The sequence below is a fragment of the Panthera leo genome, chromosome B3 (genome assembly GCF_018350215.1).
Source record: "Panthera leo isolate Ple1 chromosome B3, P.leo_Ple1_pat1.1, whole genome shotgun sequence".
NCBI lineage: Eukaryota > Metazoa > Chordata > Mammalia > Carnivora > Felidae > Panthera > Panthera leo.
The window spans coordinates 45,807,593-45,821,428 of record NC_056684.1 but is presented as its reverse complement, the minus strand read 5'-3'; the positions used below and the strand labels follow the sequence as shown (position 1 = coordinate 45,821,428).

The window sequence follows — 13,836 nt, the reverse complement described above, 5'->3', positions numbered from 1 at the left end:
AAAAAACAACAACAACAACAAAAAAACAGAAAACAAAACAAACAAACAAACAAAAACGGGAGGAGGGGAGAGAGGGGCGTCCTTGTGGGGAACAGGTCAGAATAGGACCCAAATCCCATTTTGTCACCAACAAAATTTGCAGCCTACTCTGTCCTCTCTGAAAATTGTACGGCCTTAAGACGAATCAATTGCAATTAGAAAACTCTTTCAGGAACAGGCACTTCCCACTCCATCAAAGTGAAGCCAAGTTGACAAAACCGCAAAGACTTGGCTAATTCAGGCAGAAGCTAATTTATTATTATTGGCCCAAAATTACCCACTTTTTTTTTTCCTGTGCAGGCCAGTATCCACAACCGCACTGACGCCTCAAGTATGGCGAACGTTTTCACCAGTAGCTGGTGAGGAGCCCGGTGTTTCTCAGCCAAAACCCTGGGAGACTGGGATTTATGTGGTGTAGTAATCCAAACACCTCGAGTAGATGCACAGCCTTTAAAAATCCGCATCTCGTAAGAAATTCCTTCAATTTTCCATCTTACAAGCGGAGGAAACAAATCTCCTCAGCTCTTCGGGGACGAGCTCTTTTCCAAATAACACAACCACAGGCAACTCATCATCCTGAGCCCTAGGCTGGGCCACACACACCCCGGCTCTTAAGGGTCACAACCGAAACAGTCTCTGCCCGCCTCTCCTTTAAAGAAGCCGCGCGCGGTCGGGCTGCCCTAGAGTTCAACTTCCGGCTACATAGTGAGAGGATGTTTTCCTTCAGGCCACACCCTCCTAGCCACGCCCGCCGCGCCACGCCTTCCGAGAGCTAGCTCCAGCAGGCGGGCGCGTAGGAGGGGCGGGTCCGGGTAGGGGTCGCCCTCCCTCGGCGGCGCTCAGTCACTCCCCAAGCAGGCGGATAGCGCGGCGGCGCGCGCGCGCGCTCCCGGTGCCCTCCCCGTGACGTGCCTGGCCGAGGCCGCGCAAGGGCGCTGTAGCTGCCAGTGCCGCTGTCATGGCGTCCGAGGCGCTGGCTGAAGAGAACCCGCCGCGGTCTCCTTAGAGCGAGGGGCTGGCGGCTGGGCATGGAGAGCGGCCCCGAGAGCCTGCAGCCACTAGAACACGGGGTGGCCATCGGGCCAACGCCAGGGACAGGTTCTCCGCAGGAAGGGCCACCGGAGAGCAGGCTCGCCGCCGGAGATGGTCCTGGAGTATGGGCGGCGGAGAGCAGAGGCGGGAATGGGCAGGGGGCGGCGGCCGCCGGGAGGAGCCTCTTGGACTCCGTTTCTCCCGCCGGCTCTCCTCAGGTTCCCGGACCCTGCAGCTCCTTTCCGGGCTTGGACTTGAAGGAGAGCGATTTGGAGAACACTGCTGCCCAGAAGGCGCCTCTGAGAGGGCAACACAAGGTGACCGCCTCGCCGGAGACCGCGGAGGCCGGAGCGGACCATGGATCGGGTCCGGCCGGAGACGCCGGCTGCCGCGCGGATTCCGCCGGCACCTGCCGGGCAGAGTTGGCGGCCGCCGGCTCCGAGGAGCCTAGCAGCGCCGGCGGCCTCAGTAGCAGTTGCAGCGACCCGAGCCCTCCTGGGGAATCGCCAAGCCTGGACTCCCTGGAGTCGTTCTCTAACCTGCATTCTTTCCCCAGTAGCTCTGAGTTTAATAGTGAGGAGGGAGCAGAGAACCGGGTCCCCGGGGAGGAGGAGGAGGGCGAGGGCGCGGCGGTGTTGCCCCGGGCTGTGCCTCTTTGCCGAGAAGAGGAGGAGGAGGAGGAGGGGGAGGAAGCTCAGGTACTGGCGGCCTCCAAGGAACGCTTCCCGGGACAATCTGTCTATCACATCAAGTGGATCCAGTGGAAGGAAGAGAACACACCCATCATCACTCAGAATGAGAATGGACCCTGCCCTTTGCTGGCCATCCTCAATGTTTTGCTTCTGGCCTGGAAGGTACATCTCTGCAGCTATTTCCTACAGCTTTTGGGGAGGGGGAAAACGGGGTGAAGGAGCTGCTGCATGTCAGCTGACGGCTTCCTCTTTTCTTTCCTCGTTCTCCCATGAAATTCATTCTGGGACTCTTGTCCAAAGAATATTCTTATATGTATTTTGTAAAAGAATTGCCGGCAACCTCAGGTCTCTCTAGTGTTTAAATATGAGTTCAACATTCAGTTGATGTTCTTAAAAACAACTAGGACTTAGAGCACCCTAAACCCTAGGATTATTTAACTGTATTTTTCTGTGTTTCCTTCTTACTGACTGTCACATATGCAAGAGTGAAGAACTGGGGAAAATGATCTTTAGAAGTTACTTACCATCAATCCATGATAGCAGGGAACAAGTTTTGATGGTTATGTTTAGCCAATTTCCCAACTAATACTTGCTCCATTTGGGTGTAGATACTTAAGGAAATGGTGATAGGGAAGATGTGGCCCGTTAGACAAATTCCATTTAAGGGAAAGCATTGGTCTGAGCCCAGTTACCGTAACTTCTTGGTTTTCAAAGATTGTTTTCATTTTATGCATGATTTTTATTTGCCTTGTTTATTTGTTTCTGCTTAAACAGTTTGGCATTATGACTGTTATTACATTATTGCATATTACTTGCATCAGAACTTGTCAAGGTTAAGGAAATTAAAATTGTAATGACTCAAATAAGAAAAGATATATTCAAGGTAAAGGAACAAGAAAGGTAAGGGCCCTTCAAAAGTTAAGTATATTGAGGGGACTCAGTGTGTTGTGTATAACTGAAGTGTTTTACTCAAGCTTGCAGTTTGAGGGTGCTGAGATGCAGGATCTTATAGCACACCTCTTATTTTCTAGTTGATAAGTATATCCATTGATAAACTGTTTCCTAGAAAAAAATAACCTGGATTATTCTGACCGGTTAGGAAAAAAATTAAGTAAAGGAAATAGCATATATTACGTGCCTTCATCTTCCTGTTACTAGCAAGAGCTGATGCAAAAGAAATAAGATTAGAAACCTTAGCAGTATCTGGTACATAATGGCACTCAAATGTTTGATGAAGACTGTGTCTGCTTTAGCTGGGGAGCTATTTGGGGTTGCATCATTGACTTATTAAAGGACAATGCAAGGCAATACACTATAAATACATCTATATATTGTATACATCTGTTTACATAAATATAAATTTTTCAGTTATAAACAACAGATTGAAATGTGTTAGATATTCCAAAAGGGGAAATTTTTCTTTAGTCTGTCATAGCCCCAGAGAGCTTCATGGAATTGATGGGTCTTATACCAAGCTTTTAAGGAAAACTAAATTTGAAATAATAAGGAAATGGAATTGTGAGAGTGGGAAGGATATAAACAAAAGGGATGAAAATAGAATGGATTGTGTGTGTGCGTGCATGTCTGTGCGTGCATGTGTGTTTATTAGCCGACCAGTATTCATACTGGTGAATAATAAAAAGTAAGACTGAAAGGTGAAGAACCACTTGATGAAAGCCCTTAAATGTCAGAGTCAGACTTGATATACAGGCCAAAGACCCTAGTCTTTTTGTAGGAAGGGATAACAGTTCTTTAGATTTTCTTTTCTCTTAGTTACCAAATAGTACTACCAAAGTTCAGAGGAAGGAGCAAGTGCTATGATCTGAAATACTTGGAGATAGATGAGCATTGAATTGACTCTTTCAGACATGGCTTCAATGAAATGATCAAACATTTGAGTTCCTACTACGGGTGAGGTACTAGAAGTACAAAAACAAGCAAGATGCAAGTCTGCCCTCATGTAGCTCCCATTTAGTGGGGAGACACATATAAATAATTACAGTGCAATGTGATAAGTTCTAAATGTGCTTTGGAATTAGAAAAGGGTAATTGGGGATGCGTTGTGTCAAGGGAAAGCTTTATAAAAGAGGTAATCTATGAACTGGATCTGAAGGATGAGTTGATAGAAGGCCTTCCAGCCAGAGGGAATGGTGTATTCAAAGCTGGTGAAGCAGAAAAAGATTTGTTCTTTTTCATGATTCAAACCTTGGTTGGAAGTGCAGAGTCAGAGGGAAGGAAATGGCATTAGCAGGAAATAAAATTGATAGTTTGTGTTAGACTGTTAATGAGCAGGCGTGCTTATTAATTTGGAGGCTATTTTATAAATCTGTGGTTTTTAAGCCTCCTGTCTGCCTCCAGGCTATGGCTACACACAAACGTTACTCATCAGTAATCAGTGATTTATAGGGAGGCAGATTAAGAGAAGCAGGGTCTGATAAAGCAGTTTTCTCAAAGAGAGCCGGGGGTGCTAGAGGTCAGAACTATTTTCATAATAATACTAAGCTAGTATTTGCCTTTTCATTCTCATTCTTTCACAAGTGTCAGTGGAGTTTTCCAGGCTATATGATATGTGATAATATCATTGCTCTGAGAGTTAATGGAATATGTGCTTATTTATTCTTTTTAAAATTTTTCTCAATTTTCATTTCTAGTATGGTAAGTATGGGTAGATATAACCTACATAGACCAAAGCTCTTTGGGGTCCTCAATAATTTTTAGAACTGTAATGGTCTAGACACCAGAAGGTTTGAGAAAGGCTGAGGTAGAGAAAAATAGTAAATAGGGTACAAAAAGTAGCTGTCAGATTTCACTGTAAACACAAGTGGTGCTTACACTTTATATTTAGCTAATCATAGGGAACTCGACTGAGAATAATATGATGGAAGTGGCCTTGTTTGTTTGAGATTAGACTAGGGGTAAGATTGTAGTGTAGCAGGAAGTGTAGTGTAACATGAAGAATTGATGAGGATGGCCCTTTTGGATGGGGAATTCTCTGCCCCTTCTCTTTGATGAAGATAATGTTGGAGCCTAAATGATCGCTAACTGGACAAAGGAAATGAAGATGACCCCACCTTTTCTAATCTGGGTAATAGAGATTGCGTCATTCAAAAGATAAAGTGTTTTCAGCTGGGAGATGTCAAAGTTTAGTTGTGTCAGGTTGGAAATGTCTGATAGTGGGACATGAAAATATAAATATTCATCATGCCTCTAGAAGCGTCGAGTGTCAGGGAAGAGGTCAAATTATAGAGAAAAACTGAATGGGGGAGTTATTGCATAGACCTAAGTATGGTAGTTTACTTACCATAAGTATGAGAATAAATGAATACTTCATTGAGAGTGGTGAGCCATAGTTCTCAATTTTTTTTTTTTTTATCATTGAGAATATGTGGGAAACTACAAATTGCCAGCTTAATTCCTCCCTGTAATTCTCCACTCCCTCTTCCATCCCATTCTCCAGTAGACAATAGTGAAAGCAGAGAACAAGGATTAAACTTGGTGGGGGAAAGGCAATAAGCATTAAGAGTGAGAGAGTGTAAAAGAAACCAGTATAGGCATAATGTGACATATGACTGAGAACTGGAAATAGGACAGTGTCATGATAGTAGTCTTGGAGAGAAACTGTAATAAAGCGGTCAGTTATCAATTGTCAAGTGCAACAGCAATCAAGGAGCTATTGGAGTACAAAAGATTTTACTGAAAAAGGATGGGTGTGAGGACAAAGATGCTGAAAAGTCAGAATAATATTGACTCCTCAGAATAGGTGGTAAAGTTCTCTTCAGAGCAAAGGAGCAACAATCTCATTTTCTGAAGTAATGGAAGGAATGGGACAAGGAAGATACAGAGACAAGGTTGTGTAAAATAGAGAGGCAGATGGCAATTGAGGCCTCATTCTCCCATTTTGGCACAATAACAATTGACCTTATCAGCAATCACTATTGAACCTGTCAGTAATTAGCAAGGAGAGGTTTTAAAGCTTGGGGGGGGAGGATTGTATGAGAAAGGCACATTGTATTTTAAAGAAATTCTAATCTCATAGAGATTATGTCTTGGAATTTGAGGCATAAATAGAAAGTAGTAAGTAGCAATGGATAAGTTGGGGTTATGCTTTAAAAACTTGTAGTATATACATTTTGCTTTGTTTCTTTTTGTTTCCCCAGTAGTTTTCTAATACCTAGAAATAGGAACAGAAAGAATGGCTGGTTAGGGTTATATCAGGGACTGAGCTTTCCAAGGGCTGATTTGTGGAGAGTCACTGGAATTAGAGTTGAAAATGAAACAGGTGATTATGTCTTTGAAGGAAGGTGGAGTAATGAGAAAAATCAATAAACATGTTGGGAGGATTTGAGTGATTCAAAGAAAGTAAGTGCCATAGTTCTGGATGAGAAATGATAGTTAAAATTATCAAACAGTACTGTGTTGGAAATATTGGAGTTTTAATTATAGATAGGTTGCCTTAGGACTGATGAAGAGTAGATGATCGTTCATAATCTCTGAAATAGTTGAGCTGTGATAATCCAACAAATCAAAAAAGGAAACCTATTCATTAAATTTAATTCAGGCTCAAATTTCTATTTCTCTTTAACTGACACCAGGTAAATTTATGCTTTGGAATATGTATTCATTTTGCTTTTTTACTTTAGACTAAACTTAGTGTTTTTTTTTACGGTTTTTCTTTAATCTTTCATCTTATCTATCAAAAACAATGCTAGGGGCACCTGGGTGGCTCAGTCAGTTAAGCAGTTAAGCATCTGACTCTTGATCACTTCAGGTCTCTCTGCTCAGGTCATGATCTCATGGTTTGAACTGACAGCAGGGAGCCTGCTTAGGATTCTCTCTCTCCCCCCTTTTTCTGCTCCTCTCCCACGTGTGTGTGCACATGCACGCGCTCTCTCAAAATAAATAAATAAAAAAACCCCACAGTGCTATTTATAGGTGTATTTGAAGGCTATGACCCACTTATTTAGATGTGTTTCAGGGTGCCTGGCTAGCTCAGTTGGTAGAGCATGTGACTCTTGATTTCAGAATTGTGAGCTTGAACCCCACTTAGGGTATGGAAATTACTTAAAACTAAAAAAAAAATGGATGTGTTTGTAAAAATTAACAAGTCAAAAATTTAGTTTCTGATGATACTGATAACATGATAGTTATGTTATAAATGTTGAAGCCAAGTGATGGGTACTTGGGAAATTCATTATGCTATTATTTTTCTACTTTGTGTAACTTAAATTTTATACTATGAACATTTTTTAAAGTTTCTCCATTAATATCATCATGTTTATGAAAGTATTACTTTAATAGAGGGAGTCCTTGCTTTGTCATACATTTGTTTTCTTGTAGAATGTTATAGGTTCTGAGAATCAAACACTCAAAAAAACTTATATAAACTTATTCTGTGCATTATGATAGTTTTGTAATATCTAATGATTATGTAGCATTTTAGTAGAAGAATGAATACGCTATTCTAAATTAAGATGCTGGAAGTACATCTCATTTCCTCCCCAGCCCTTTTAGGTAGGAAATTCTTTTTTCCCCCCTCTCTTTGCTTGGTAGGAACTGAGACCATCTCCTACTCCAAGTCAAGAGAGGAATGCCAGGATTCTGAAACAAGATTTTTTTTATATTAAAGCTGGTTTCTCCAGACATTACACCTAGAATCTGTAAAATAAGGTTGATACATTTGATTCTATAAAAACTGAAAAAGCTGAAGGTTTAAAAAAAAAAAAAAGACAGAAAGTCCCTTTCTCACCGCAACCCCCTTCTTCCCCCCAAAAACGCTACCTGAAACTAAAGCAAAACACACACCACAAACTGAGGGAACAGTTTGCCAGATTATGTGTCTAATGGTTAATTTCTTCATTTACAAAGAGCCCTTATAAATTAGAAAGAGATGAGCAACCCAACAGCAAAATGAACAAAAGGCCATTACCGGAAAATTCAAAGATGTTCAAATGGATGTCCTCTCTCTTATTACCACTTGCACATGAGGCATCATGAGGGTGAGCTTCTTGTCAGCAATGAGTATGACTCTACTTCTCCCTCCCTGCTTGAAAACTTTTCATGTACTGTTTTCATACACCTTGCTTCAGACTGGTTTTTACTTTTTTTTTTTTTTTTCAAACTTCCTGACTTATAAGAACGTTGCAATCATACAAATTTTCTCACATTTTCCTTTTCCCAAAGTAGGCACAAAGCTCTTTTGAGTCTTTCCGAGTGTATTTATTACTTATAAAAGTGGAAAAAAAGATTCCATATTAGACTCTGCCCACCCTTTTTTTTTTTTTAAATATAGATCCTGTAAGAAGAGATTAATAACTTCACACGGTGGAGTTTTGTTTACACAGTAGATGCAAGTAACATTTATGAGACTTTCATTTCCAATCTCTTTTAAGAATTAGGATTGGTATTGTTTTTCTTCATTTGTGAGATAAAATGGATGATGACTGATGATAGTATGACTACTCCATTGGCTGGTTGCCCTATTAATGATGGGTTCATTTTCTCCTCTCTCCTTGTTCCCAGTAGTCCTTCAGCGGATAACTTTCCCATTCCCCATCCACCTTATCTATATTGAGTACCACGTGAAGAACATTTGAGCATAGATGGTACCAGCAATCATATGGCTTTGAAAAATAGTAGTACTCCATTATTTTTTTTAATGTTTATTTAGAGAGAGAGAGAGTGCATGTGCTTTCACTTGTGCATGCACGTGAGAGAGGGGGAGGGGCAGAGAGGAAGGGAGAGAGAAAATCCAAAGGAGGCTCCATGCTGACAGCAGAGCCAGACCTGGAGCTCAATCTCACTACTGTGAGATCATGACCTGAGCTGGAATCAAGAGTTGGGCGCTCAACTGGGCCACCCAGGCACCCCAGTACTTGGTTATTTTTATGTCCAGATACACTGCTAAATATTTTACATGCATTATATGCATTTCCTCTTAATTTTTTCAATTATATCATGAAATCCTTAGGTAGATAATGTTCCTATTTTACATATATGCAAAACTGAGGTACATAAATTTTAAATAACTTGCCCAAGCTAAGATTATCACCTACTTCAGACCTTGAGATGTTACTTGGGATATGTGGTTTGTAAGTTAAATAGTGGACAATAAGTCTGGGACAAATCAGTCTGGAAGAACCAGTGATAAAGTCAGAGGAGCAGAAATAGCCTTCATGATTCCTTAGAACAAATCCTGGGGATCTGGTACCAGTTGCTCTTTATACAGACTCCCTCCATTTTTAGCCCCCTCTACTTCACACCCTGTCCTCTGAATTATCTGGCCCTTCCAGCGTCAGAGACTTTCTTAGCTTCTGTGGGGAATGAGCTTGTTTTTCCCTTCAAAGTTTATGAAATGCATTCTTTGGTATTTTCATTAATTAGTAACTTCTATCTCTACTACCACTACCCTAGTTCAGGCCACCTTCATCTTATCTGGACTACTTCAGTAGCTATTCCCATCTATTTTTCAAGCAACTAATGCAAACTTTCATTGTCACTTATTCTTTGGGTAGATTTTTCAGCAACTAGGCTTTTTAAAGTCTGTTTATTTTGAGAGAGACAGAGAGAGTGTGCAAGCGTGTGCAGGGGAGGGGCAGAGAGAGAGGGACAGAGAATCCCAGGCAGGCTCTGCACTGTCAGTGCCGAGCCTGATGCAGGGCTCAAACCCACCAACCATGAGATCAGGACCTGAGCCAAAATCAGATGCTTAACCGACTGAACCACCCAGGCGCCCCAGTCTTTGTGAGCTTCTTAAATAGATATCCACTGTACCATTCTTCATTGCTCTGAAACTCTTTGATTGCATATAAAATAGGATATTTTTGAAAATCTAGTATGTATGAATGTATCTGCAGTTTCTGATGGTTTTAAATAGTTTTAAATAGGCCTTGGTGTTACTCTGAGAATGGGGTCTTATTGTGATAGAAATTGATGGCGAACATGTTTCAAATTGTTTTTCTTCTTTTTTTTTTTAAGTTTACTTATTTTTCAGAGAGAGAGCAAGCAGGGGAAGGGCAGAGAAAGAGGGAGAGAGAAAATCCCAAGCAGGCTCCATGCTGTAAGCACAGAGCCTGATGCAGGGCTTGAACCTAGAAACCATGAGATCATGACCTGAGCCAAACCAAGAGTTGGACACTTAACTGTGTGAGCTACCCCTGAAATTGGCTTTTCTAAGTTGAAGGTTGTCTCATAAATTTTTCCTGAGAGGAAATACTGATGATAAGTAGATTTACTATAAAGCCTGAATTTTAGTATTTTTAAGTATAATAATTATTCTTAATTAATAATAAATGAACCATTCTTAATTGATAATAAATGATAAATAATAAGTTAATGATACGTATAAGAAATTAGAATAGGAAGATGATATATGATATCCTTTTTTTTTAACATTCAATTTTTTAACAATCAATTTTTTCTTTTAACGGTTATTTATTGTTGAGAAACAGAGAGAGACAGAGCATGAGCATGGGAGGGGCAGAGAGAGGGGAAGACACAAAATTCGACACAGGCTCCAGGCTTTGAGCTGTCAGCACAGAGCCCAATGCAGGGCTCAAAATCACAAACCATGAGATCATGACCCGAGCCGAAGTCGGATGCTCAACCGATTGAGCCACCCAGGTGCCCCTCTATAATAGTTTATAATATGTACGTTTATTTGCTGGAGCCAGAATTAAAGGTATATTGAAAGGATTCTTAACTTTTTTAGTCTTTATTTTGAAAGAAGCTACATTTCTTCCTTTTGATTCCCATTAGTATTTCTAATATTTTTAAAAATAATTTCTTTACAATTTCATCTAAAAAATCATGAGTGCTGTATGATTTATTGTATATTCAAAATTAGTAGGTGCACCTGGCTGACTCAATTACATAGAGCATGCAACTCTTGATCTTGGGGTTGTGAGTTTGAGCCCCCCATGTTCGGTGTAGAGATTACTTAAAAGTATTTTTTTTAATAAATGAAATTTGAACTAAGAAGGAATCGTATTGTTTAGTTGGTCCGTTTTGCCATACGTAATGCAAAAATGGACTGCAGCACAAAAATTAAAATAATTCATGTACAAATTAAAAATGGTTGTTTTTCCTGAGTTCCAACTCAACTTTCTATTTGAATGTTAAACTAAACCTCACAATTAAGTCTGTAAATGTTGGTATAATGGAAAGGGTAATTGTTTTTGGAGTCAGATCTCAATTCACATCACAGCTTTGCTGCTTTGGACAAATTAACTTTTCAGCCCATTAGTTTATTCTTAGAATGAAGGTAATGAAATCTGCTTCATAGGATTGTTGTGGATTAAGGGTAACATGCATATTATATGACAATTAGTAGAAGTTGAATATCTTAAATTTTTTTCTGACTTTCCTAAAGAGCAGAAATTGGCAAATACTCAACTTTTTATCTTCTCAAGTAACTCCTCAATTTGTGGAGGTGTTATAAATCAAACTGTGTATTTCTTATTTATTGCTATTCTAATTAAATATTTAAAAATTTATATTATTTGGTCATTTTTGTACTTACCATCACCTGTATAAACTGCTTATTTCTTAGTTACTATTGGGTCTCCTGCATTTCTCTACCCCCCACAGAATACCAAAGTCATAGGTGTCAAAATCTCGGCATATCACTTTTGGGATGTTTTACATTCTTGTTTAAGATTTTATTAACACTTTACATGGAAGATTTGTTTTTATTTTTTTAATTTTAGTTAAAAATGTTTTTTAAGTTTTTTGATCTTACTTGAGTCTGTTCTCAAATATACTTCACTCTTTTTTTTTATTTTATTTTTTATTTTTTAAAATTTACACCCAAATTAATTAGCATATAGTGAAACAATGATTTCAGGAGTGGATTCCTTAATGCCCCTTACCCATTTAGCCCATTCCCCCTCCCACAACTCCTCCGGCAACCCTCAGTTTGTTCTCTATATTTGAGTCTCTGATGTTTTGTCCCCCTCCCTGTTTTTATATTATTGTTTCCCTTCCCTTATGTTCATCTGTTTTGTCTCTTAAAGTTCTCATATGAGTGAAGTCATATGATTTTTGTCTTTCTCTGACTAATTTCACTTAGCATAATACCATAATACCCTCCGGTTCTATCCACGTAGTTGCAAATGGCAAGATTTCATTCTTTTTGATTGCCGAGTAATACTCCATTGTGTGTGTGTGTGTGTGTGTGTGTGTGTGTGTGTGTGGTGTGTGTGTGTGTGTGTGTATCACATTTTCTTTATCCATTTGTCCATTGATGACATTTGGGGTCTTTCCATACTTTGGCTATTGTTGATGGTGTGGCTATAAACATGGGGGTGCATGTGTCCCTTTGTAACAGCACACCTGTTTCCTGTGGATAAATACCTAGTAGTGCAATTGCTGGGTCGTAGGGTAGTTATATTTTTAGTTTTTTGAGGAACCTCCATACTGTTTTCCAGAGTGGCTGCACCAGCTTGCATTGCCACCAACGAGAAAGAGATCCTCTTTCTCCGCATCCTCACCAACATCTGTTGTTGCCTGAGTTGTTAATGTTAGCCATTCTGACAGGTGTGAGGTGGTATCTTTTGTGGTTTTGATTTGTATTTTCCTGATGATGAGTGATGTTGAGCATTTTTTCATGTGTCAGTTGGCCATCTGGTGTCTTCCTTGGAGAAGTGTCTGTTCATGTCTTTTGCCCATTTCTTCACTGGATTATTTGTTTTTTGGGTGTTGAGTTTGATAAGTTCTTTATAGATTTTGGACACTAACCCTTTATCTGATAATATCATTTGCAAATATCTTCTCCCATTCCATAAGTTGCCTTTTAGTTTTGCTGATTGTTTCCTTCGCTGTGCAGAAGCTTTTTATTTTGATGAGGTCCCAGTAGTTCATTTTTCCTTTTGTTTCCCTTGCCTCTGGAGACGTGTTAAGTAAGAAGCTGCTGCGGGTAAGATCAAAGAGGTTTTTGCCTGCTTTCTCCTTGAGGATTTTGATGGCTTCCTGTCTTACATTGAGGTCTTTCACCCATTTTGAGTTTATTTTTGTGTATGGTGTAAGAAAATGGTCCAGGTTTATTCTTCTGCATGTCGCTGTCCAGTTTTCCCAGCACCACTTGCTGAAAAGACTGTCTTTATTCCATTGGATATTCTTTCCTGCTTTGTCAAAGATTAGTTGGTCAAATATACTTCACTCTTTAAATGACTAAGAATTACAGAATAATTGGGCTGAATTAAATTTTTAATGCTTATTTAAAAAAAATTTTTAATGTTGCGACGCTTGGGTGGCTTAGTTGGTTGAGTGTCTGACTTCGGTTGAAGTCATGATCTCATGGTTCGTGGTTTTGAGCCCCACGTCAGGCTCTGTGCTGACAGCTCAGAGCCTGGAACCTGCTTTGGATTCTGTGTCTCCCTGTCTCTGCCCCTTCCCCTGATCACTGTCTGTCTGTCTCTCTCTCCAAAAATAAATAAACATTTAAAAAATTAAAAAAAAAAATTTTTAATGTCTATATACTTTTGAGAGACAGAGAGACAGAGCACAAGAAGGGGAGGGGCAGAGGGGAGACACAGAATCTGAAGCAGACTCCAAGTTCTGAGCTGTTAACATAGACCCCAAAGTGGAGCTCGAACTCACGAACCTCAAGATCATGACCTGAGCCAAAGTTGGACACTTAACCAACTAAGCCACTCGGGCAATAATTGGGCTGAATTAATGAGGTTTTACTGTATAGTTGAATAATTGGAGTTGGAGTAGCTATTTCCTTTTGTTCGGTATTCTTTCTCTGCTTATGTTATTAATTTGCTCAGGAAATCCATTTAATCCAATAAAATCTTACTTATAGGGTAGGACATCATTTATTTTCCTAGACTCTATTTGAACTCTTAATTTGGAGCTGTATGTTACTATATGCTGAGAAGCTTTGCTCATATTTTAGGAAGAATAAACTATTTGAGAGTACCTTCCAACTACCCTTATATATATTCATTTACTTAAAAACAATATGTTATGGGGTGCCTGGCTGGCTCAGTCAGTAGAGTGTGTGACTGACCCTTGATCTCAGGGTTATGAGTTTGAGCCCCATGTTGGGCGTAGAGATTACTTCAAAATAAAA

The 13,836-nt window shown here is 40.0% G+C and overlaps 1 protein-coding gene across 6 annotated transcripts in view; it reads left to right on the top strand.

Moving 5' to 3' along the window:
* The first annotated feature begins 865 nt into the window (after positions 1 to 865).
* MINDY2 (MINDY lysine 48 deubiquitinase 2) overlaps positions 866 to 13,836 on the top strand; it is an 81,806-nt gene continuing 68,835 nt past the window's right edge. For 4 of the 6 annotated variants that reach the window (XR_006203561.1, XR_006203560.1, XM_042941894.1 and 1 more), the window contains exon 1: positions 881 to 1,925. Coding sequence is in view for 4 of the 6 variants with exons in the window: in XM_042941894.1 (XP_042797828.1) it covers positions 1,068 to 1,925 (858 nt within the window). In the remaining 2 variants the exon portion in view is untranslated. Of the gene's footprint in view, positions 1,926 to 13,836 lie in introns of all 6 variants that reach the window. The other 2 variants (XM_042941895.1, XM_042941896.1) reach the window with 2 other exon arrangements.